This window comes from Gossypium arboreum, chromosome 11 (genome assembly GCF_025698485.1).
Source record: "Gossypium arboreum isolate Shixiya-1 chromosome 11, ASM2569848v2, whole genome shotgun sequence".
NCBI classification, from domain to species: Eukaryota; Viridiplantae; Streptophyta; class Magnoliopsida; order Malvales; family Malvaceae; genus Gossypium; species Gossypium arboreum.
In genome coordinates, this window is record NC_069080.1 from 10,450,241 (window position 1) to 10,476,989 (window position 26,749).

Here is a 26,749-nt window from a genome sequence, read left to right on the forward strand (position 1 = left end):
CAAACTCTCGAGCTTTTTATTTAACTCTTACAAGCTTCTGTTTAACTCATACGTGTTTCTGTTTAGCTCTTATGAGCTTCTGTTCAACTCTTAAGAGTTTTTGTTCAGCTTATGAGCTTCTGTTAATGATGTACTTATATTCGTAAGTCGTTCTTCAAATGGTAAGATAACAGGAGTTGTTTTTGGATGATATATGTATATGAAGAAACAGTAAGAGAATGATATGTATCACGATATGAATATATATATCAATATCTTGATATATTGATACATGAAAATTATGTAAGTTGTGATGAGTTATAAACTCAAGTGTAATTTGTTGATAAAATAAGTTTATCAATGTTGAATTTATATGAAATATGTTCAAGTATGCTAACAAGTGTTGTTGTTGATGCTTAGACAAGTGCCAAGCTATTGGTTAAATGGTAATATGTTTATTTATATGATGTATTGGAAGGGTAAGTGTACAAATGTAAATATATATTTGTGCTCATGAAAGGGTAGTAAGTTTTAAGTTATGCAATTTCTTATGAATCGGCTTATCATGTGATTAATATGAAAAAGGCTATGTTCAAATGCTCTAGCTTGTGTTATGGTGGTATGGTATGTTTATGATTGGTGTGTTATGCATGGAATGAGTATGGATTGTAAAGAAATGCAAATGAAAATTTAAAAATTTGGAAGAGTTAAAGATGTTGAATATACTTCATGAATATTATGGTATCAATATTGGATTATTTTGGATATGTATAAATTTTTATTTAAAATGAATTGATATGATTAAAGTTTATATGAGCCTACTAAGCATTCATTGCTTACGTAGTCGTTTCCCTTTACTTTTCAGATTATTGAAAGCTCAATTAGGTTGAAAACTTGTCTAAGATATATCACACTATCCATCGGTTCTATCGGTACTTTCGAATGTTTTGGTTTTGGTCATAATAGCATGTATAAATATTTTGTTTAATGTTGGTCTATATGTAAATTGTTGAGATTAGCCACTTATTTTAGCTTGTGTTGAATGCCATGATATAGTTTGTAGTTGTGTGAATTATTGGGGATAGGTTAATAACAAATTGAGTGAGAAATATGGCCTGTAAAATGGCCTATTTTCATCCACACGGGCAGAGACATTGGCATGTGTCTTAACCGCGTGTGACACACGGGCAGGTGACACGGTCGTGTGTCCCCTGTATCTTAAATTTGCACAAAACAGAATGCTCACATGGCCTAGCACACGGGCGTGTGGCTTGGCCGTGTGACCTAAGTCAGAGAGCTCATAAGTTTAGACATAGGCTGGGACACGGTTGTGTGCCCCTATTTCGAATGCTCACACGACTTGAGACACGAGCGTGTCTCTTAATCGTGTGATCCACACAGCCTTGCCATACGGGTGTGTGTCCCCTGCACCTTTGAAAATTTTTAATATTTTTCGAAAATTTTTCTGAGTACCCGGTTTAATCCCGATTTGTTTCTAATGTGTATTTTGGGCCTTGAGGGCTCCTATAAAGGGACATTATGCTTGATCTTGACTAGTTTCTGATATGAATGTTATATGATATGAAATGTCTGTTAGTTAATCTGTAAATTCTGGAAATACTCCGTAAGCCAATTTGGGGAACGGATTCGAGTTAGGGGTGTTACAGAAAAAATGGACAAATTAGTCCTATGCATTTCGAAATTAGCAAATTAACCCCTCCCTTAAATTTTATTTGTTAAGTGATGATGTAGAACATTAATTTACAAGGTTGATTACTAATTTAGTCCTTAGACTATAGCTAAAATGTCATATTGATGTGGTACAAATGCAAAAAATACCCTCAACGTTTAGGGGTTTTTGGTTTTGTGCCCTTAACTTTTTTTTATTAACACCCTCAACATTACAAGTTTTTCAAAAATCAACCCAATTTTTAATAGTAAACGTTATTTGATTGTCAATCAAACTACAGGTCAACAAAGTAGCCTATATGGCATGCCACATAAGCACGATGTCATAATTATTTTTTCATTTTTTTTCCATTCTTTCTTATTCTCTCTTTCTTCCTCATCGTTTCTGCATCAGATGGAAACCAATAAAACAAAACCAACAAACTTCCTCAGGTAGCCTATCGCAATCCATTTTCTAAAAATCTACCCACCAACGATCTTGCTTCATCGTGATCTCCATTGCCAGCGGACCCTTCTGCATTAGCTAGTACATGCGTGAATCAGTTCATCTTCCTCATCACATATCTACCCATGGGAAACTAAACAAAACCTCTGTGCAAACTCTATTAAATCCTCATCTACCGCAAAACATTCTAAGGTTTGAAATCTTATCTTCCTCAATGGTGGAGAAAGAGGTGTAGCCGGAGCCTGCCAAGGCCAACCTAGCAACTGAAGACATGGATCTCAAAAACCTTTGACTCCTTCACCCAAAACCCTAATATCGGAGATGGCACCAATGGTAGCTCTAAAACGAAGCGTGAGAGAGAGGAAGACAGTGAAGAAATCGAAGACGTTTCCAAAAAATAGAAATTGGAGAAGTCCGTAGAGGAAGAAAGGTTGGAGAAGAAGTCGGATGAGTCATCGGATTCCGGTCGTGTCTGACTCGGTCTGAAGGAGTTCGGGTCGTCGTCGAAGAGGCTTGATTACTGCTGTTATTTTCTTCACCATTGGGGTACTCAACTGAACTTTAACAAGTTACTAATTAAATTTTCTTCTTCTTCTTCTTCTTCTTCTTTTGGTTTTGGTTTTGCTGTTAGTTTTCATTAGTATTTGCGATTTATTTGATGATCTATTTTATGAAGAAGGAAATTCTTATTTCCGTTTGTATCGATAGTAGTATTACAATCATAGCTTTCATGGTGAATGAAGATAGTAGAAGATTTTTTTTTTTTTTGCTATTAGTTTTCATTGGTTTTGCTACACTTAAAACAATTTTTTTTACAGATGATGTCATTTATGACATCGTGCTTATGTAGCATGCCACATAAGTTATTTTGTTGACATGCAATTTGATTGATGGTTAACTCATATTTATCGTTAAAATTGGGTTGATTTCTAAAAAGTTCGTAACGTTAAGTGTGACAATCAAAAAGTAAAAAAGGTTAAAGGCTAAAACTCAAAAATTCATAAATATTGAAGGTATTTTTTACAATTATGCCAATAATTAAACATGATAAATACAGGATAATATAAAAAGGAAGCCGTTTTATTTTTTGTCCAACCAATCTCTAAAGATAAATAAGGCAAATAAAATGTCAAGTGATTGCACAAACTAACTTGTCATTAAAAAAAAATTTAAGAAATTTGCTACAAATTCTAAATAAATTAACATCCCTACTAACCCTTTTAATGTATATAGTTTAAAATTATGTAATAAAATATTTCTTCTAAATTGAATTATCATGAAAATGAAGACAGGATCGTGTTTTAAACAAATTAATAGATGATACAAACACAATATATAAATATACTTAAAATATGATAATATGTGTATAAAATTATTAATTTATAAAGAAAACAAATAAGTTTAAAACAAAATAATAATAAGAAGGAAAGAAAAACAAATTTGCTATTTTTCTTCCTTTACTCTCTCTTTCTTTTTAGCTATTTTCTTTTAATCCCCTCTCTCCCACCCATCCCCATTTCCCCACGTCGCAGCTGAAAATAACAAAATGCCGCCCGTCACAAATTAGAGCTTGGACATCTCTACTATCCTCGTGTTTGCTACTTTTATATATATTATTAGGTTTATGTAATTTCCATAAATTTAAATTTTAGTTTTTATATTTTATTTTAAGAATTTAATCTCTTTATTAGATTTTAAAATATAAATTCAATTGTTTAAAATTATTAATTATTTTTATTAAATTCAAGTTTATTGTAATATCTTTTTTTAGTTATATGATTATTAAGTGAGTATTTTTATTTTAAAATATCACACTAACAAATTTTTAAAAAATGTTAATAATTATACCTAAAATTTGAAATCTAAAAATAAAATAATTAAATTTCTGAAATTTTAAATTATAAAAATAGAGAGACTTATTGAATATTTTAACCATTTGTTTTAAAAAATTTAATGAAGTCGATACTATCCAGTTAAGTTTGGCAAAAACGGATTGATGAGAAAGCAGAGAAATTTTATGGTAGCAAAAGTAAAAGTAAAATTAAGACTTATATCGTCGAGCTAAAGGAAAGATATTTTGCTCAAACCCAAAAAAAAAAAAAGAAAGATATTTTGGGTTTGGAAATGGTAGCTTTGGTTGTTTTGAAAGATAACCCCACCAATGGTTTTAGCACAGTAGAGGGCTGAATTGGAATCAAACACCATAAATTGCCTATCCAACTGCCATGTCAGCACTATCTAGATCAACTGAATGAGTGGTTGTGTGGGTGCAAACGCGCAACACAAACCATCTCCACATCCTCATTTCAGAATTATCTCATTTTTTTTTCTTACAACAAAAAACCAGAAAAAATAAATAAATTTAAACAAACCACCCAAATTGCATCATTTTCCCATTTCATTAGCCTCTCTCAGATCAGAACTAGAGAGTTTACATCCTGGTAAGAGGTTGAGTTGCCATGGCTTCAGCTTCCTCCAATTCACTATCAATCTCACCCTCATCCACCCTCGTGGATGCCAAAGCTCCTCGTCAACCAACTGCTGCATCCCCACAATGTGTCACTCTTCCTACTCTTCCTCCCCCACCCGTTCAGTCCCAGAGTCGTCCCTGGAAGACCACTGCCTACTGTAAGTTCATAGACTATCTATATCACACACTTGACATGCATCAACTAGTATACCAAATGGTCTTTCCACTTTTTGCAGGTCGCAAGATTGCTCGAAATGTGATGGCTATGGCCACTGGTGAGACTTTGGCCACGCGTGAAGCTCCAACCGAAGTTACCCCAACTGAGCTGACAGAGTTTATCAACAAAATACAAGAAACCGTAAGAATCTCGTCTCACGTATTGTTCATTTCCCTGTTTTTGTACCTTCTCACAACACACGCATGTGGTTGGTTTTTAGTGGGATAAAGTTGAGGACAAGTACGCAGTGAGTTCACTTGCTGTAGCAGGTCTTGTTTTGGTCTGGGGTACTGCTGGAATGGTCTCGGTGAGATTCAAAATATGCAGATTGTCTTAAGCCTTAAACATTATACTAGAAAAAGTTGAAACACCGACAATTAAATTAGTGAAACGGATATCCTCTGTTACAGGCAATTGATAAGCTTCCTGTGGTTTCCACATTTCTCGAGGTCGTGGGTATTGGCTACACTGGGGTATGCTGAACTCAATTATCAAAGCTTTTACATTCAGAAATTCCCATTTTCTTAGGCATTTTGTGTTCTCTTATTGCAGTGGTTTGCATACAAAAACCTTATTTTCAAGCCAGACAGGTAAGCTCAACTTAATCTCTTGGTTCCAATTCATCGCATTACATATTTACATGTAATTGTAAAAGAAATCCCATTTTAGTGATGAGTTTTCTCTCATCCTAATTAAAAATTTAGGGCCGCTCTGATAAGCAAAATAAAAGACACATACAAAGAAATACTTGGAACCAGCTAGAGGGAAACTGGGCAGTTGTTAATAAAGGATGGTGCTGAGATGAGGCGAAGACGAGAATATACCTGAAGCCCAATACTTGCAGCACTTGCTTCAGTTTGTCAGTACAAAGTTCTAACAAAAGTAAACCGATGTGATGTGGTCTTGTGGTGGGCTTATATATTTTTATATTTTCCCCTATGTGTAGAATAAAAAGAATCTTGATTGCTCCCTCACCTTCTTGAGATAACTTTGTAAACTTTTGAAATGATTTTAATATCCTCTTCATTTGAATTTTGATATAATTTCAGTAACTTAAGATACAATTATTCATATACCCCCAAAACATAAATTCAAGCAAAGATTATGTCAGATGGCTTATCTACCTTTAGACAAAATGCACTCAGTCACATAATCCCGAGAGGCGAGACTTACACGCAATGGATTAAAATTTCTGAATAGCACTTTAGACATTGGATCCAAGGTTACATATAAATTTGGTAGGAATACTAAATCTATAGGAGTACTATGAATTAAATCTTTATTTCTGGTAACGCATATAATGGTACTTAAAAAGACATAAAGACGAAGGATTGGGTGTTCTTAAATTTTAAACATGTCTAAACATGTTTCAGAATTGAGACCCCGTTTCCAGAAGCTGTGGTAGTATTCACTGTATGAAGAGTTCCTGTATAAGGGAGGATGATGGAGGGGGTCGATTAGTTTCGGAGCTGGTCCCATCACGGCGTCGGTTGATGGGCAATAGAACGTTGGAATGGAGATCCTCTCTTCCTTGCAATTCACCACTGCCCGAATGAAGCACGCTTTTATAACTATCATTGCTCAGTACCTGGTATTTGATCTACATAATTAGTTTATACAACCACTTGGAACAACTGGGGCTGACCTTGTGGAATTTCATAATTTATATATAGCCATCTAAAATTCTAGATTGTCAAGTTGAAAAACCAACCACCCATGTATTTAACTTTTACAATAAAAAATGGAGGAAAAGTGATTACAAAAGCTACATGGGTCTTCAAGTGAATTTAAAATGTAGGTCAAAGTTTTTGTAAACGTTATTTAAAGTAATAATATTCCATCAATTAGGTCCTTTCTTCGGCTAGCGAATGTTAACTCAAATATGAGGTGGAAAACATCTAAAACACTGTAGATATTATTATAAATATTTGTGTATCTACTTCATAGATAGTTTGAAGATTATTTGTTAAAAATAATATCCTCCTAAATTTAATGACATTACAATTTTTTCAAAAATAAATGTTAGATCTAAGATGTCCATGTTATAGTATACACACAAATTTATAATTTGATCCATGTAAAATATAAAATAACATTTAATGCCTAAATAAATCGATTAAAATGACAAAAGAACTAATTAATATGATATTGATATTTTGAAAACTTAATTATAACATTTTTAAATTTAGAAATTGATTTAAATTTTGAGCAATAATTTAGGAATGTTAGGTGCAATTAATCTTTAATATTATATTAAAATGCATATGATTGTTTCCCAGAAAATTCCTGTCTTTTAAACTCTCCATTTAAAATGTATAATTGACTAAGCTTTATGACTATATTGTACTAGGTTTGGTAATAATGATGACCAATTAAGCATAAAAAGAAACTGGTAATTAATTAGTGGTGCAGTGGCAAATTTTAAGACTTCCCATATATGTAGTAATCCTCTAACCTGTATCTGATCACCGATATTGACAATGAAGGTGTAGGGAATGGGGTTGACAGCAATCCACTTTCCATCTTTGAGCACTTGCAGACCAGGCACCTCGTCTTGAAGGAGAATGGTAATAGCATTAGGATCTGCATGAACAGGCAACCCATAGGTGAGCTCTGGCTCGGGACACGGTGGGTAGTAGTTGATAGCCATGTGCTGTGCATGCTTTCCAAGTGCTGAATTGATGTAATCCCTTTCTAGATCTAAGCTTTCTGATATTGCTTCAAGCAGTCTCACTGCCAGCCTTCTGGTGATCTTGCAGTACTCAGAAGTATCTTCTCTGTGAAATAATTGAAAACGACATATAAACTAAAACCCTTGAAGATCTAGGTAATAATTAATTAATAAACATATTGTGAAACCTGAAAGATGGAGGGTTGGTTGGCCATTCATGAACATAGTCTTCCAAAGGGTAGCAATGGAGTCTCAAGTAATCCCTCCAGCTTGATACATTCTCAGTTCTCACATTAAAACTCGTAGAAAGTCTCGTGGTCTTCATAGGGTCATCAGAATAATTCTTCAATCGCTCACTCTCCGGTAAATGGAAGAATTGTTTCGAGACATGCAACATCTTACCGATCACCTCTTTCGAAACGCCATGGTTTTTAACCTTCACACAGATTAACGTTACTGCTCAACCCTTTTTCTTTACAGAAAAGTAAATTGGGAGTGCAGGCAGAAACTGAGTTATCATTTATATATATATATGTATATATCCATTCATACCTGAAAGAAACCATAATTTCGGCAGGCATCGCCGATGGCTCTGACAACGGTAGAGCGATTGGGGCCATCATCAAAGTGCTGGAGATCAACGAGAGGTATGGAATGATCAAAGGTAACCTCATCGACGTTTGGACGATCTGACTCAGGTCGAATGAAATTTTGAGGAATGGAACTCACAGTTGATACAAGGTCGGTTAATAGCGGCTTCATTGGAGGATTAATGGAAGTTGAAGATAACACTTGTTTTTATCTTTGCCTAATAATTAGTTGAATTTGTGCGATGGTGTTGCTGATGGTAAACAAACTAATTTATAGAGGCCTGTGGCTTAGAAATCATCAAAATGATGTCCTTGTTATGAATATTTTATTTAGTATATTTTAAATTCTAATAGTTATTAAAATTAGACCTCTATTTCTTTTATAATTCTTATATCTATTTCTTTTATAATTCTTATACCTATAAATAGAGGCTTTAATGAAGCATTGTAAATCATTCATTTTGATCAATAAAGTACCTTCTCTATTGCTTTCATATTTTTTTTGTTCTTTATTTTCCTCATCTCTATTTATTTTATAACACGTTATCAGCTTTCAAACTCGGCCCTCAAATCCAATTCCTCTTTCATCTTAAACTTTCACTCTTACAACTTCATCTGCAAGATGTTGAAAGATTCAATCTCATAATGGATCATGGTGATGATGATGATGTTAAAAGTCTTCATATATATTTTATTATATTTTATTTATTATATCATGTTTATTATAATTAGAGACTGATCATGACAACATGAATAGATAGATTTTAATTTAAAATCCACGTATGTTTGTGATGGTGATTATGAAATAAACAATCTATTGAGACGTTTATAAGTTCGTCCTAGTAAACCTATTGCTTTCATCAAAGTGAATGTAAACATAAAGAAAATAAAAGATATACTCATAGACCACTAAAAGTGGGAACATAGTAATAAATAAAAGAACAATGAGAGTTTTCAATATAACTTTTCAAAGAGTAAAGATAACTTTTGTTATCAATGTGATATGAAAAGATTATTAGCCACATGGCATATGCCTAAATATTTTGTTTCTATTAAGGCTCTGTTTGTTTCATTGAAAATGTCTTCCGGAAAATGATTTCTGAAAAATGATTTATTTTTCTGGAAAAACAAATATTTTCTGGTGTTTGAATGAATCTGTGTAAAATATTTTCATTGTTTGGTAGATTTCTTAAAATATTTCATAAAAGTTGTTTTCAATTAAACAAACATATATTTAAGATTTTCTTATTTTTCATTGTTTAATTGAATTTATTTTTATATATAATTTTATATTTACATTGTATTTACATATATTAAAAATATTATGTTAAATTTAGATTCATTATAACGTCATTAATTACATGACTACTAAGTGGATATTTTTATTTAAAATGTGACATAAACAAAATTGACAAAAAAATTAACGATGTCAACAATTAGACTTAATTTTCAAATTTGAAAAGTAAATGGACTAAATTCTTGAAAATAAAAGAACAAAGACAAAATTACAAATATGTGAACTGTACATAGACTTATAACATATTTTAACCTTTATATTACAAAACATTTATTATTAATATATTTATAATTGTAATAAATATTTATTATTAAAATATTAATATTGAATATTTTTAATAATATGTGAATAATATTATTTAAAATTATTATTTTAAAATTTATTATTAAAATAAAATTGAAATATTTAAATAATTTATTAAAATAATAATTTATATTTATTATATTAATAATTTATTATACTACTAAATATAAATAATTAAATATGTATGTTTAATAATATTGAAAATATAATATTTTAAATATTTTTAAAAATAAAAATAAAATTTATTATCAATATAATAATATTAAGCTTGATTTAAGTTAATTTTTATATAAAAATAAAATTATCTATAGATGAGCTCTTTTCCGGAAAATGACTAACGCTTTTCAAAAGGGTAAGTCATTTTACAAGAAAAGGTGCTTATTTTACCTTGACTTGGAAATCATTTTCCGTTGACCAAACTATTTTCTGTGAAACAAACACAGGAAAATGCAGAAAATATTTTCCGTAAAACCTTTTATATGTAAACAAACGGATCCTAATATTCTTTAAGGAAGATATGAAAATGTAGAAATGAATTCTATAATTACAAATAGAAAATATTTAACTTATTTGGTACTGAAACAAACAAATATTATTCCAATATTTGATAGTACAAAATTAGTTGAAAGCTCCAGAAGAGCTAATATGTCACTATCTAAAAAGCACAAAATTTGTGATGGTTAATGCTTTACTTTTAAAAGTTCTTTGTAATGGATCTCATATTGAGATTGTGAATGAGGAAAATATTATACTTCATATGAATAATGTAACAGCCTAATTTTCAGTGGTATCGGGAATAGAGATTTGAGATCACCAAATCCGACGGGTGAGTTAAAAATTTAATAAATTAATACCTATGAGTCAAATGCGAATATAAAAGCATTTTTGAATTAGTGAATTTGGTGATTTAAAAGAATTAATTAGGTAAATTGGGTCGAGAATGAGGTATCGAGACCTCGACTTCATAAATCAAGCCATAAATATTTTTTGAAATATTTATGGAGTGTTGGTGAGGTAGTATTAAAATTTAGTCAGAAAATTTTGACGTTTGGGTGGTTAATTAAATAAAAAGGACTAAATTGAAAAGGGTGTAAAAGTTGCTAGAAGGATTAAATAGCTCAATTGTCAAATGAGGAAGGACCTAAAGTGAAAATAGTCCTAAAGGAGATATTTTGGGCGGCAATAGCTGAGAAAAATCAGGAAATGGATGAAACAAGGGCAAAATTGGAAAATTGCCAAAATTGGCTAAATAAAAATGGGACCAAATTAGAATATCTAAAATTCTCTTCATTTCTCTTCATATTCATCAGCTGAAAAACAGCCATGGAGGAGGGTTCAAGCTGGTTTTCATACTCTAGCTTCATGTAAGTTTAATTCTTGCTTTCTCCTTGAAATTTTTATGTTTTTGTGACTTTTACAACTAGGTCCACTTGTTGAATTCATTAGTTTTTGATTCTATGAAAGAAATTGAAAGTTTCTATGAATATGTGCTGGAAGTATATGATGATTTGGCATGGAATTAGAGCTTTAAATTATTTATATGCTGATTTTATTGAAAGAATTGAATAGAAAGTGAATGTTTGGGACCTAATTGTAAAAGAGTTTGAAGTTAGAGTTTCATATGGAAATTCTGAATTTCAATAGTTATGAAATAACTTATAATGTCTAGAAAAGTATTAATTTAGAAAATTATCTTAATTGAGGGTTAATTGAGCAAGGACTGAATTGTATGAATTGTGAAATTTGGGGCAAAATGGAAATCAACATTTTGCACTAAAACTGTTTTAGACAGCAGCAGTAGTCTAACTTTGAAAAATCACCAAAAATTATAGAAATTGAATTATAAGATGAATAAAATATGAAATTAAAGCTTATTGAGTCTAGTTTCTTATAAAAGAAATTATGTAAGCAATGGAATTGTAAATCATGAGATACAATAACTTTTGTGAGACAAGGTCAGAATGATTTCGAGTTCCCCTGTTCTGACTTTGGAAAATCATAAAAAATTGGATAAAATTAATTAGGGGCTTAAATTTATATGTTTAGAATCCTTAATGAGTCTATTTTTAATAGAAACAAACGAGGACATCATTCGAATCCTGTACAAGAAGATAATTAATTTTCAGTGAAGAAGGGTCGGAACTGTCAGACAGCAGAACAGGGGAGACTTTAATGAATAAACTGTATTAATTGGCCCAACCAAAAATTATGAAATTTTTATGGTAAGAAGTTATATGAGTATAGTTTCAGGGAAAATTATAGGATCTTAATTTGGAGTTCTTTAGCTCAAGATAAAAATAATTTAGTGACTATGACACAGATGGACAGCTTGAATATTCACATAAGTAGATAGTGAAAATTATGGATAATGTTACCTACAAGTGTGTTGTTTATAATAAGGATGTGGAATGGAGAGGAGGAGGAAAAATATGTATGAATATTCAGCTGGCATGGCTAATTTGTATGTTTTTGGCTCAAGGACTAAATTGAATAAAAGTAAAACTTTATGGGTAATTTTGTAAAAATGTCAAAAATGACTAAATTGAAAGGAATGAATTGTTTTATTATCTAAATTAATAAATTGAATGAAATTATCAATTTAAGATTGGGTGAAATTTGGGAATATGGTAAATCACCAATATGCCCCTAAATCTTGGTATTTCTGCAATTTAGTCAGGTAGGTTCGTATATCCTGCATGAGCATGTAAATATGAAAATTTAAGTATTGTATCGTACTTTATATGATTTTTTTTGAATATGTGAAAAGAATGTTACATGAAACATGAAAATGAATACTAAATAATATAAATTAATTGAAATTATTCTGAAAATCTCGGTAATTCCTTGTATCCTATCCCGGTCTCAGGTACGGGTATGGGGTATTACAAATAAAAAAGGATTGGGTTATTAATTTATATTTATTTTATAATCTTTGTGATAATCTTTTGTCATCATCCCTATTAAAGGGTTGAAAGCAAAATATTTGACAGTGAAATATCTACTTATGAGCGATAGAATATGATAATTCTATCTAAAGTTTATTATGGTTGGATGCACCTAAAGTTGCAAGTTTTTTTTTTGAAAACTGTGAGTGTCACTCTACAGTATTTAGAATAAGTTCTCAATTAAAATTATGTGGTAAAATATTATTGACGAGAACTTGTAAGAGAGAAACTTATGTATCTGTTGTACACCTGGAAAATAAGGTCCACTCTCAAAGTTTGCTATTAATAGAGTTTTGGGCATTTGAATATTTTGGCATATTCCTGAAGCGAATATTGCATATAATTATTTGGAAATTATATTTATTGACCTGGTGACATTATAGACTTCACATTGATTTAGACATTTTTAGTAGTAAATGTCACAATAATACTTATATGTAGATACAAATTAAAAGGAATGATGATAAAATTATTAATTTGTTACCATTTAGTATAGTTAAAACACATGTTAAAGTAAACCATAAGTTTACTAATACAAATACGTTTACTACTTGGCGTGACCAGTTAGACCATCTTGGATCGTATATGATGTGAAAATTAATTGAGAATTTATATGGACATCTATTAAAGAACCATAAGATTTTTTAATTTAAAAGAATTCTCATATGTTGCTTGTTCTCAATAAAAATTGATTATTAGAAACTCACTAGCTAAAGTTGAGATTTAATGTCTTGTATTTCTGAAACAAATATGGGCCCATTCATCCATCATGTGGATAGTTTTGATATTATATGATTTTAGCAGATGCATCTACAAAATAATCACATATGTGTTATCAATTTGCAACCTGTCGTTTGCAAGATTGCTTGCTTAAATAATTAATTTCAGATTATGTAATGAAAACAATTCATCTTGCTAATGTTGGTGAGTTTACATCCCAAGTTTTCAATGATTATTGCATGTCAATTGGGATAAAAGTTAAACATCCTATAGCTCATGTTCACACACAAAATAATTTAGCTGAATTGTTTATCAAATGCCTCCAACTAAGAGTTAAATCATTACTTATGAGAACTAAACTTTTTATTTCAACATGAGATTATATTTATTTATATGTTGTACGCATCAAACCAATAAGTTATAAATACTCCCATGACAATTGGTTTTTGATCAAGAGATAAATGTTTCTCATCTTTAAATTTTTGTAGGTTTGTATATATTCCAATTGTTCCACCACAACAGATAAATATGAGTGAATCTTTAAAGAAAGTTGGGAATATATATTAATTACAAGTTTCTTTATATTATTAGATGTTTTGAATGTATTCGAGATTCAATTATGACATGATTTGTGATTACAATTTTGATTCGATAGTTTTCCCGACATTAGAGGGAGAGAAATAGTAACTTGTAATGAGTTAGGGGGAGAATAATTTGAACCAGAGATTCAATAAGGATAACTCATTACAAGTTAACTGTTAGATGTATTTACAAACTTAATGAGAAAAACCAATTGTTATATATCATCTAATATTTTAATTTGAATCAAAGTCCCAGTAGGACAATCAGTTAAAATAAATAATAGATTGATCGGTTCCAAAGATGAAAATCCAAAACATAACTAATAAGTGAAATTCAGATTCAGGTACCTGAAACTAAATTTAAAAATAATAAAAATAAGAAATCTCGATAAGTTATCTCAATTTGAGAAAATGTGGAACCAAATAATAAAAGTAGTTGACAATAATTTTGCATGTAATATTATTATTGAAATAATGAAATAAAAGGAGGATCTTGAATAAATCTATTGAGAAATATAAAAATGGAATAAATCAAAATAGAAAGACGCAACTCAATGACAATTAAATTCGTGAAGTTTTTGGGCCAGTAGTCCAAATATCTAAAGGTATAAAGCTAGTGAAGGTGCAATTGAAGTAGTTTTACAAAAGCAGAATATGAAGTTTTTCGATAAATCTTGGCATTGGTTATGAAAAGATATAATATAATTTTGTAGTAGATGCAATAACCTTTAGATATATTATTAAACTAACAATTAATAAAAGATTTAACTTGCGTCTAATTGTTATTGTTACAAAAATCCTTGAAGGATTTAGGATGCTAGAAGCATATTCAAATTCTCGATAAATTGTTCATTTATATAAATTAAAATAATTTGAACATATGTGGTAAATTTGACTTAGTGAATAGTAGTTGAAGAATGATTATAAAGTGAACCAAAATACCTATTTGTGTTTTTAGAAAAGAATCATGATTAAAGTTTGTTATGATTATTGTTGAATCTCCTGAAGAGATCAAAATATATTTCCCCAAATTTCCCTCACTCATGACTTTTAAAAGAATGGTAATATAAATGTTTAGCAATTACATTCAAATTGTCATTTTAAAAACTAGAATTCAAGATTGAATATGTAGAATATGGGAAAATATGTGATGTTTTCATAAGGGGGAATAAATAGGCGTTGCACTCTTTTTCCCTTAATCTAGGTTTTGTCCCATTGGATTTTCCTAATAAGGTTTTTAATGAAGCAGCATATTATGCATATATTATAGATTGTGTACTCTTTTTCCTTCATTAGATTTTTATCTCACAGGATTTTTCCTTATAAGGTTTTAACAAGCACATTATCTACCAATGGACATCTTAGGGGGAGTGTTATGAATATCTTATTAAGTGGATGTCCATCATGATCAAGATAAAATTTTGGTGTACTTTAAATTCTAATAGTTATTAGAATTAAATCTCTACTTCTTTTATACTTCTTATGCTTATAAATAAAGAATTTGATGAAGCATTGTAAATCATCTCTTTTGATCAATAAAGTACATTCTCTATTGCTTTCATATTTTTTTTTTGTTCTTTATTCTCCCCATCTCTCTTTATTTTATAACAGTCTTAAAATTTTGGTAGGGGTTTTGTCATTTTTTGCTCTTTTTTTGAAAAATGGAAATAATAATTAAGACAGACAGATCTAAATAAATTATCTCTTTTGTTATTTTGAGGGGTAAGCGTTCGATCGAATCGAATGAAAATTTTTTGAGTTAATCGAGTTAATGAATCCTATTTTATTATCATAACTCGATTTGAAATTTTCTTGAATCGAGTCGAGTGAGATGGAATTCAAATCGAATCAAATCAAATATATGTAACGGCCTAATTTTCAGTGGTGTCGGAAATGGTGATTTGAGATCACTAAATTCGACAAATAAGATTGAACAAGATAGTAATTTAATGTTTATGAGTCAAGTAAGAATTTAGAAGAATTTGTGAAATGGTGAAATTAGTGAATTAAAAGAATTTATTAGGTCAAACGGGTCAAAAATGAGGTATCGAGACCTCAAAGTTGAAAATCGAGATATAAATATTTTATAAATATTTATGGAGTGTCATTGAGTTAGTATTAAAGTTTAGTTAGAAAATTTTAACGTTTGGATGGCTAATTAATTAAAAGGACTAAATTGAAAATAGCACAAAATTTGTTAAATTGTGAGTAAATAGCTTAAGTATTTAAAAGATGGATTTAAAGAGCAATTAGACCCAAAGGTTAATGGCTGGACGGTTTGGGTATGAAATAAGCAAGAAAACAATGTGAACAAGGGCAAAATTGGAAATAGATAAAAGTTAATAGTTAAATAATGATGTAATTGAAAAATCTAGACATTTCTTCATATTTTCTCAGCGAAAACGCCATAGAAGGTCTGGAGAAAGCTGGTTTTCATATTTTTACATCATGTGAGTTTAATTCTTGCTTTTCTTGATAATTTTTATGTTTTTATGACTTTTACAATTAGGTCCACTTGTAGAATTCATTAGTTTTTGATTTTATGGGTGAAATTGGAAGTTACCCTGGATGGATAAGGGAATTTTATGATGAATTATTATGAAATTTAAGTTATAATTTCATATTAAGGTGGTTTTATTAAGTGATTTTGATAGGAAATGATATTTAGGACCTAATTGTGAAAAAGTTTTGAATTGAAGGTTTCTGTTGAAATTCAGAATATAAAAGGTTTTGAAATAGTTTATAATGATAAAATAAAGTGTTAATTGAGAAAAATTAGTTCAATTGATGGGTGAATTGAGCAGGGACTAAATTGTGAAAACTATAAATTTTGGGGTAAAAGTGCAATTTCAAAATTTGAACAGCATAAATTGTGAAGTGAAATAGAAATCAAATAAATGCTAATGAGTAGAAATATTTTATATTATAGATCAAGAATCCAAAGAAGAACGAGGAAAAGAAAAAGTTGAATAGTCCCTAAATTTCAATATCTTCTACAAATTAGCGGGTAAGTTCATATGGTTGAATTTAGATGTTTATTTGTGAATGATTGAAGTTTATAATGTGTTATTATATACGAATTTGTTGTGGGATTGTGTAGATTTTGTTAATGAAAGAATAAATGTGGAAATGCAAATTAGGAAAACGCGAGATTGAGTGCGTTAAATGCAAGTAGCGTGTGATGAATTGATGGATAAGACCATGGTTGTTCCATGGCAAAGTGTGAAATGTAGGTATGGTATTATCCATCTTGAAATGTGAAATGTAGGTATGGTATTATCAAATCCATCTGAGTTAAGAAATGTAGGTATGGCATTTCCCATACCGAAGTTGAAAAATGTAGGTATGGTATTTCAATGAGGAAAACCATACTGAGTTGTGAATCGTGGCATTGAGCAACGACGTACTCAATTTCGTAAGCCGTTTCCTAATTTGATTATAAGAAATAAAGAGAAGTGATCCAAATGAAAAGATTGAGTAGTTATTCTTGTTGAGCTCAACTATGTGAATTATTATAACAATGGTTGTGAATCGCAGGAAACTTTAGTAAATGTTTTGGTATTGTTTGGAAATATTATGTTTGGTAAGCATTACTTTTAACCTATGAACTTACTAAGCTTCAATAAGCTTACTTGTGTGTGTTTAATATTTTTATGTAGATTGACTTGAAGTGAAGTGGGTAGATCGGATCAACACAACAAAGCACACTATCCAGATCAATTCGATAGCTTTTGTTTTATGTTTGAAGATTTATATGGCATGTATAGAGTTTAAATGAAATGAAGTAAAGATGTTATAAACTAGTTAACAACATTTTGTACTAAAGCAGTTTTTGGTTAGTAGCAGTAGTTTGAGTTTGAAAATTTACCATAAATCATGAAAATCTAATTAGAGGTTAAGTAAAATATGAAATTAAATCTTATTGAATCTAGTTTCACATAGAAGAAACGGTGTAAGCAAAAGGCTTTCATATCGGAGATATTTGAATTTTTGTGAGACAAGGTCGAGTGATTTTGAACTCCTCTGTTCTGATTTGTAAAAATCATTAAAAATTGTAAACAATTAATTAGGAGTCATACTATATATGTATGGATTCCTTATTGAGCTTATTTTTAATAGAAATAAACGTATTGGTTATTTGAATTCTGTACATGGAGAAATTTGGTTCGTAGTGAACAGGGGTCAGAGCAGCCGAACCCTGAAACAGGGGAGACTTCAACTAATAAACTGTACTAATTGGCCTAATCAAAAATTCTAGAAAAAAATTAGTAAGTAGATATATGAGCCTAGATTTGGGGAAAATTTACAGATTTGGATTTCGAGTTTTGTAACTCGAGATATGATTTTTTTTGCATCTGTAATGCAGTTGGACAGCTTGTCTGGAAAGTGTGATATAAATTGTTTGAATTTGTTTAAGTGCTCAAATAAGTTTAGTAATGCCTCGTGCTCGACTCCGGTGACGGTATCGAGTAAAGGGGGCGTTACATTTATTGGTATCAGAGCTTTGGTTTACTCGATTCTCAGAACGAATTTGATGTGTAAAGTGTTTAAAAATACATGCCATATAAATCTGTGATAGTGTGATGTGAATGATCCGATCTAATTACTAATTTTTGTTATAGATTGTAAAGATGTCTGATAGACCCAATGGTGCTAGTTAGGAAGAGGAAGTTAATAGTAGAATACAGACTTACGAGCGAGGAACAGTGGTAATGTCCGATTTCTTTGATGAGAGAGGAAGAACTTAAAAATATGATTTACGGATTAATGAATCAGTGGTATCATGAAACAATACAAGGAAGAAGTCAGGCACAACAACCTCCTCCTCCCCCTACTGTACCACCAGTTACAACCCCGGTTGCTCATTCTTTAATAGATGAATCTAGCAAAAGAACACCAATTGAAAAACTCAGAAAGTTTGGAGCTGAAGAATTTCGAGGGAGATCGGACGATGATCCGGTTAAAGCAGAGTATTGGTTAAAGAGTTTGGAGAGAGTTTTTAAACAGATGATGTGTTCTCCGGAAGACTATTTGGGATGTGCAGTTTCGCTATTGAAAGAAGAAGCGTGTAATTGGTGGGAAACCATTGAGGCAGTGGTACCTGTAGATAAACTTACCTGGGAATTCTTCCAAAACGAATTTAAGAAGAAGTATGTGGGAAAGAGATATTTAGATAAGAAGAAGAGAGAATTTCTTGATCTTCGACAAGGGAATAAAACAATGGCGAATATGAAAGAGAATTTGTGTATCTCAAGAGATATGCTCGGGATGTTGTACCGACAGAGAAAGAAATGTGCATTAGATTTGAAGAAGGGCTTAATGATGAAATCGAATGATGATTGGAGGTACAGAGATTCGGAATTTGTGATTCGTCGATCGAGCTCAAAAGATGGAAAAAGTGTATAATGAAAGATGCAAAGAGAAAGAAGAGGTAAAGAGGTATACAAAAGAAGTTTCTCTAGATCAACTTCGACTTTTCCGCCAAAAAGTTCGAGATGATTCGGTCGACTGTTATAATCCGAACGATCGAATAAAAGTAAAACGACTCAACAAGATGTCGGAGTAACTAAGAAACCAGCAGCTAGTGCTAGTAGTGTGCAAAATATTCCGAGACTTAGATGTAAAATTGTGGTAGATTTCATATTGGTGAGTGTTGGGGAAGAGCTGAGCTTGCTATAAATGTGGTGGAACTGATCATTTTATTCGGGATTATCCTCAATTATTAAAGAAGATAGAGAACAAGGGAGAAGCAAGCAAATACTCCTCGAAAGGTAAACGTTCGGTCAAAGTAGTGCTCTGGGACTATTCATTCGGAACGAGAGATCTGCACTCGATCGAGACAAGAGTACCTGACGTACATATGCTATCCCGCAAGGGAAGAAGCTTCTGCTCCAGATGTGATAGCTGGTAATTTCTATCTTTTTGATGATTCTGTGTATGCTTTAATTGATCCTGGATCTACACATTCATATATTTGCACTGCATTAGTGTCAGAAAAGAAAATGACTGTTGAGTCCACTGACCTTGAATTGCAAGTCACTAATCCACTAGGGCAAAGTGTGTTGGTTAATTTAATATGTCGGAATTGTCCACTGAAAATACAAGGTTGTGAATTCTCTGCTGATTTAATGTTGTTACCTTTCCGAGAATTTGATGTTATTCTTGGAATGGATTGGTTGATTGAACACGATGCCATAGTGAATTGTAGAGAAAAACGGATTGATTTAAAATGTCAGACAGGGGAAATAGTTTCAGCTGAGTTTGGGGATAAAAAGAATGATGTCAGAATTATTTCACTTTACATTTCGAAAATTGATTCGAAAGGTAATGAAGCATTTTAGCTTATATTCTTTATACTCGGGTTCGAATTGAAGATGGAACAATTGTCGATTGTTAATGAGTTTCTTGATGTGTTTCATGGAATTACCGGTTTACCCCGGATCGTGAGGTTGAATTCACAATTGATGTAATTCCGATACAGCTCAATATCAATAACACCGTATAGAATGGCACCATTGAGTTAAAAGAGTTGAAGACACAGTTGCAAGAGTTATTGGATAAAGGGTTCATCGACCGAGTACATCACCTTGGGCGCACTTTGTCTTATTTGTGAAAAAGAAAGATGGTTCGTTGCGATTGTGTATTGATTACTGAGCGGTTGAATAAGGTAACAATTAAAATAAATATCCATTACCTCGTATTGATGATTTGTTTGATCAATTGAAAGGTCTTTGCAGGTGTTCTCAAAAATAGACCTTAGATCCGGTATTATCATGAAGGTTAAAGAGTGTGATATGCCAAAGGCGCTTTTGAACTCGGTATGGTCACTACGAATTTTTGGTAATGCCTTTTGGTTTAACGAATGCCCTGCTGCATTTATGGATTTAATGAATCAATTTTTCAGTCTTATTTGGATAGATTTGTGGTGGTATTTATTGATGACATATTGGTCTATTCAAAGACAAAATCCGAACATGCACAAAGACTTGAGAATTGTACTACGACTTTGAGAGAAAAAGCAGTTATATGCGAAATTTAGTAAATGTGAGTTTTGGCTTCATGAGGTTGGATTTCGGGTCATATTATATCGGTGAAGGAATTCGTGTGGATCCAAGTAAAGTTTGGCGGTGGTGAATTGGAAAACACCGAAGAATGTAACTGAAGTGCGAAGTTTTCGGGATTAGCGAGGATACTATCGCCGTTTTGTAAAGAATTTTTCCATGATTGCTTCACCAATGACTCGTTTATTACAGAAGAATGTTGAGTTTATGTGGTCGATAAATGTCGCAGAGCTTTGATCGATTAAAGAAAATGTTAATGAAGCTCGGTCTTAACTCAACCGAATCGTATACCGTATGTTGTGTCTGATGATGCATCTTTAAGTGGTTTGGGTTGTGTGTTAATGCAATCGGGAAAAGTGGTGGCTTATGCTTCACGGCAATTAAAACCACATTAAAAGAATTACCCTACACATGATCTTAAGTTAATGCAATTGTTTTTGCCTTAAAAATTTGGAGACACTATTTATATGGTGAGAAGTGTTATATGTATACGGATCACAAAAGTTTGAAATACTTAATGACTCGAAGGAACCGAACTTAAGAGAGAGACGGTGGTTAGAGTTCTTTGAAAGACTATGATTTGGTTATTGACTATCATCCAGGAAAGCTAATGTAGTTCTTGATGCCTTGAGTCGAAAGTCATCCTTGTTTGCACTTCAGCAATGAATGCTCATTTGGCTCTTAATGAAGAAGGTGTTGTATTAGTAGAATTGAAGGTAAAACCAATGTTTCTTCAACAAATTCGAAGTGCAGAATGAAGATCCAAAATTGGTCTTGAAACGGCAAATGGTTCGGGATAATTTAGATTCGAGTTCAAGATTGATGATGAAGGTATATTGCGCTATCATAATAAGATTTGTGTTCCAAATAATTCGATTTAAAGAATGATATTCTTTCGAAGCACATAATAGTATGTATTCTATTCATCCGGGTAGTACAAAATGTATGGTGATCTAAAAAGACATATTGGTGGCTGGTATGAAAGAGAAATTTTTAATTTATTGCAAAATGTTTGATTTGCCGCAAGTTAAAGCGAGCATCAAGTGCCAACGGGTTTATTACAACCCATTATGATTCTGAATGGAAGTGGGAGCATATTTCAATGGATTTTGTGTCGGATTGCTGTGACTCCAAGAAAGAAAGATTCGATATGGGTGATTGTTGATAGATTGACAAAGTCAGACACTTTATTCGGTCGAATGCATTTTTCACTTAATAAGTTAGCGAATTGTATGTGTCGAGATTGTGAGACTATATGGAGTTCCAATATCTATCATTTCGCACGGGATCCGAGGTTTACTTCAAGATTTTGGAATAAATTGCAAGAAGCCTTAGGCACCAGATTGAATTTTAGTACTGACATTTCATCCTCAAACAGATGGACAATCGGGCGAGTGATTCAAATTTTAGAAGATATGTTAAGATGTTGTATACTCGAGTTTGGTGACAGTTGGGAAAGGTATTTACTGTTGGTGAGTTTGCTTACAACAATAGCTATCAGTCTAGTATAAAATGACACCATTTGAGGCTCTTTATGGTAGAAAATGCAAGACTCCATTGTGTTGGTCTGAATTGAGTGAATCAAAAATAGTTGGGGTTGATTTGATTCGAGAAACCGAAGAGAAAGTCCGGATTATTCGAGATAGTCTAAAAGCTGCTTCAGATCGTCAGAAGTCATATGCGGATTTAAAACGAAGAGACATAGAATATGCAGTGGGTGATCGAGTATTTTTAAAAGTTTCACCATGGAAAAGGGTGTTACGATTTGGTAAAAAGGGAAAATTAAGTCCGAGATTCATAGGGCTATATGAAATTGTGGAAAGGGTTGGTCCTGTGGCTTATCGTTTGGCTTTACCTCCGGAACTTGAGAAGATTCATAATGTGTTTCATGTGTCTATGCTAAGGCAGTATAGGTCAGATCCTTCACACGTAATTCCCCATACTGAAATTGAGCTTCAACCAGATATGACTTATTCAGAAGAACCAGTGAAGATTTTGGCTCGTGAAGTTAAGGAATTGCAGAACAAAAGAGTACCATTGGTTAAAGTATTATGGCATCGACATGGTATGGAGGAGGCAACCTGGGAAACAGAGGAGTCAATGAGATCACAGTATCCAAATCTATTTTCAAGTAACAAATTTCGAGGACGAAATTTTTAAAGGGGAGAGTTGTAACGACCTAATTTTCAGTGGTGTCGGAAATGGTGATTTGAGATCACTAAATTCGACAAATAAGATTGAACAAGATAGTAATTTAATATTTATGAGTCAAGTAAGAATTTAGAAGAATTTGTGAAATGGTGAAATTAGTGAATTAAAAGAATTTATTAGGTCAAGCGGGTCAAAATGAGGTATCGAGACCTCAAAGTTGAAAATCGAGCTATAAATATTTTTATAAATATTTATGGAGTGTCATTGAGTTAGTATTAAAGTTTCGTTAGAAAATTTTAACGTTTGGATGGCTAATTAATTAAAAGGACTAAATTGAAAATAGCACAAAATTTGTTAAATTGTGAGTAAATAGCTTAAGTATTTAAAAGATGGATTTAAAGAGCAATTAGACCCAAAGGTTAATGGCTGGACGGTTTGGGTATGAAATAAGCAAGAAAACAATGTGAACAAGGGCAAAATTGGAAATAGATAAAAGTTAATAGTTAAATAATGATGTAATTGAAAAATCTAGACATTTCTTCATATTTTCTCAGCGAAAACGCCATAGAAGGTCTGGAGAAAGCTGGTTTTTCATATTTTTACATCATGTGAGTTTAATTCTTGCTTTTCTTGATAATTTTATGTTTTATGACTTTTACAATTAGGTCCACTTGTAGAATTCATTAGTTTTTGATTTTATGGGTGAAATTGGAAGTTACCCTGGATGGATAAGGGAATTTTATGATGAATTATTATGAAATTTAAGTTATAATTTCATATTAAGGTGGTTTTATTAAGTGATTTTGATAGGAAATGATATTTAGGACCTAATTGTGAAAAAGTTGTGAATTGAAGGTTGCTGTTGAAATTCAGAATATAAAAGGTTTTGAAATAGTTTATAATGATAAAATAAAGTGTTAATTGAGAAAAATTAGTTCAATTGATGGGTAAATTGAGCAGGGACTAAATTGTGAAAACTGTAAATTTTGGGGTAAAAGTGCAATTTCAAAATTTGAACAGCATAAATTGTGAAGTGAAATAGAAATCAAATAAATGCTAATGAGTAGAAATATTTTATATTATAGATCAAGAATCCAAAGAAGAACGAGGAAAAGAAAAAGTTGCGGAATAGTCCCTAAATTTCAATATCTTCTACAAATTAGCCGGGTAAGTTCATATGGTTGAATTTAGATGTTTATTTGTGAATGATTGAAGTTTATAATGTGTTATTATATACGAATTTGTTGTGGGATTGTGTAGATTTTGTTAATGAAAGAATAAATGTGGAAATGCAAATTAGGAAAAACGCAGGATTAAATGCGTTCAGTATCGTAACGTGTGATGAATTGACGGATAAGACCATGGTTGTTCCATGGCAAAGTGTGAAATGTAGGTATGGTATTATCCATACTTGAAATGTGAAATGTAGGTATGGTATTATCAAATCCATCTTGAGTTAAGAAATGTAGGTATGACATTTCCCATACCGAGTTGAAAAATGTAGGTATGGTATTTCAATGAGGAAAACCATACTGAGTTGTGAATCGTGGCATTGAGCAACGACGTACTCAATTTCGTAAGCTGTTTCCTAATTTGATTATAAGAAATAAAGAGAAGTGATCCAAATGAAAGAGATTGAGTAGTCATTATTGTTGAGCTCAACTATGTGAATTATTATAACAATGGTTGTGAATCGCAGAAACTTTAGTAAATGTTTTGGTATTGTTTGGAAATATTATGTTTGGTAAGCATTACTTTTAACCTATGAACTTACTAAGCTTCAATAAGCTTACTTGTGTGTGTTTAATATTTTTATGTAGATTGACTTGAAGTGAAGTGGGTAGATCGGATCAACACAACAAAGCACACTATCCAGATCAATTCCGGTAGCTTTTGTTTTATGTTTGAAGATTTATATGGCATGTATAGAGTTTAAATGAAATGAAGTAAAGATGTTATAAACTAGTTAACAACATTTTGTACTAAAGCAGTTTTTGGTTAGTAGCAGTAGTTTGAGTTTGAAAATTTACCATAAATCATGAAAATCTAATTAGAGGTTAAGTAAAATATGAAATTAAATCTTATTGAATCTAGTTTCACATAGAAGAAACGGTGTAAGCAAAAGGCTTTCATATCAGGAGATATTTGAATTTTGTGAGACAAGGTCAGAGTGATTTTGAACTCCCTGTTCTGATTTGTAAAATCATTAAAATTGTAAACAATTAATTAGGAGTCATACTATATATGTATGGATTCCTTATTGAGTCTATTTTTAATAGAAATAAACGTATTGGTTATTTGAATTCTGTACATGGAGAAATTTGGTTCGTAGTGAACAGGGGTCAGAGCAGCCGAACCCTGAAACAGGGGAGACTTCAACTAATAAACTGTACTAATTGGCCCAATCAAAAATTCTAGAAAAAAATTAGTAAGTAGATATATGAGCCTAGATTTGGGGAAAATTTACGGATTTGGATTTCGAGTTTTGTAACTCGAGATATGATTTTTTTTGCATCTGTAACGCAGTTGGACAGCTTGTCTGGAAAGTGTGATATAAATTGTTTGAATTTGTTTAAGTGCTCAAATAAGTTTAGTAATGCCTCGTGCTCGACTCCGGTGACGGTATCGAGTAAAGGGGGCGTTACAATATATTTGTTCGAGCTAACTTAAAAAAATGACTTTGGATACTTGTAGTCACTGCCACCACTGTAATCAAGTTTGTTCGCCGTAATTAAATTTTTTATTAACTTTGATTCTCTCATAATTTATTTATTAATCTTTTTATATACGAGTTAGCTTCTTTGTTTGCTTAGTTGTTTCAAAATATATATTAACTGTAAAAAATGTGATTTTTTTAATAAAAGTTATCCTAAAAATAAAATGTGAAATTGATATCAACCGAAAATTTTAATACAAATATTTGATGATATTATCAATAATTTAATTTTAACAGAAAATGATAAAGATTCAGTATGATTAACCAATTCAATAATATAAATAATATAAAATGTGAAATTTAATTCAATAATGTAAATAGTAAACATAAATTCAAAAAAAAAAATTTTGGGGATTGAAAGGAAGTAAAAGTTTTAGGGGAAAACAAAAGGAAAAAATGTTTTTAGGGTTTGGGGGAAGTAAAAGTTGTGGGGGGAAAGTAAAAGAAATTTTTTTGGGGGGTTTGGGAAAGTACAATTTTTTGGAGGAAAAGTAAAAAGGGTTGATATTTGATTTATTTGAATTATGGGAATTATTTAAATTCGAAAATTCAACTTTATTTAAACTCGAAATTCGAAAAAAATTTCAGGTTGATTTGATTAACTTGATTAATTTGATTTGAATAATTCAAAATTCGAAAAATTTTTTCATTTTCCGAATCAAATCGAAATTTGCCCACTTTTAATTGTCTCTAAAGAGCAAAGTTACAAAATAAGAGTAGATGATTTGGTTGGAGGTGGTATTTAAGAAAACTTCATTTTGTAACTATTGTAAATTGAAAACAAATAGTTTATTTCAAAAAATATAATTATATATATATATTTAAAAAGTTTATATAAATTAAAAATCTTACCATACGAGTGTCTTTGTAGAAATCATGTATTTAGAATACATATGTATGCTTAAAAATAAAAT

General features: G+C 31.3%; 1 protein-coding gene, 1 long non-coding RNA gene and 1 pseudogene across 2 annotated transcripts; 2 read left to right on the forward strand and 1 right to left on the reverse strand.

Annotated features, from left to right (window-relative positions):
- Nucleotides 1–4,290: 4,290 nt before the first annotated feature.
- LOC108472505 (protein CURVATURE THYLAKOID 1B, chloroplastic) lies at nucleotides 4,291–5,843 on the forward strand. The gene is made up of 6 exons (XM_017774043.2): nucleotides 4,291–4,741; nucleotides 4,820–4,941; nucleotides 5,021–5,107; nucleotides 5,211–5,273; nucleotides 5,353–5,390; nucleotides 5,505–5,843. Exons 1-6 carry the CDS (start codon nucleotides 4,573–4,575, stop codon nucleotides 5,560–5,562), a joined length of 537 nt encoding a protein of 178 aa, XP_017629532.1. The 5' UTR covers nucleotides 4,291–4,572; the 3' UTR covers nucleotides 5,563–5,843.
- On the reverse strand, nucleotides 5,504–8,339 carry LOC108472381 (protein DMR6-LIKE OXYGENASE 1-like; annotated as a pseudogene).
- A 2,597-nt stretch (nucleotides 8,340–10,936) lies between these two features.
- On the forward strand, nucleotides 10,937–25,155 carry LOC128283431 (uncharacterized). The gene is made up of 3 exons (XR_008273774.1): nucleotides 10,937–11,025; nucleotides 24,205–24,286; nucleotides 24,940–25,155. It is a non-coding gene; the product is annotated as an uncharacterized LOC128283431 (long non-coding RNA).
- Nucleotides 25,156–26,749: the final 1,594 nt, after the last annotated feature.

Coding starts and splice junctions, on each gene's coding strand:
- LOC108472505 (XM_017774043.2), top strand. CDS start 4,573: ATGGCTTCAGCTTCCTCCAATTCACTATCAATCTCACCCTCATCCACC. Junction 4,742..4,819: donor CTGGAAGACCACTGCCTACT/GTAAGTTCATAG, acceptor CACTTTTTGCAG/GTCGCAAGATTGCTCGAAAT. Junction 5,108..5,210: donor GTACTGCTGGAATGGTCTCG/GTGAGATTCAAA, acceptor CCTCTGTTACAG/GCAATTGATAAGCTTCCTGT.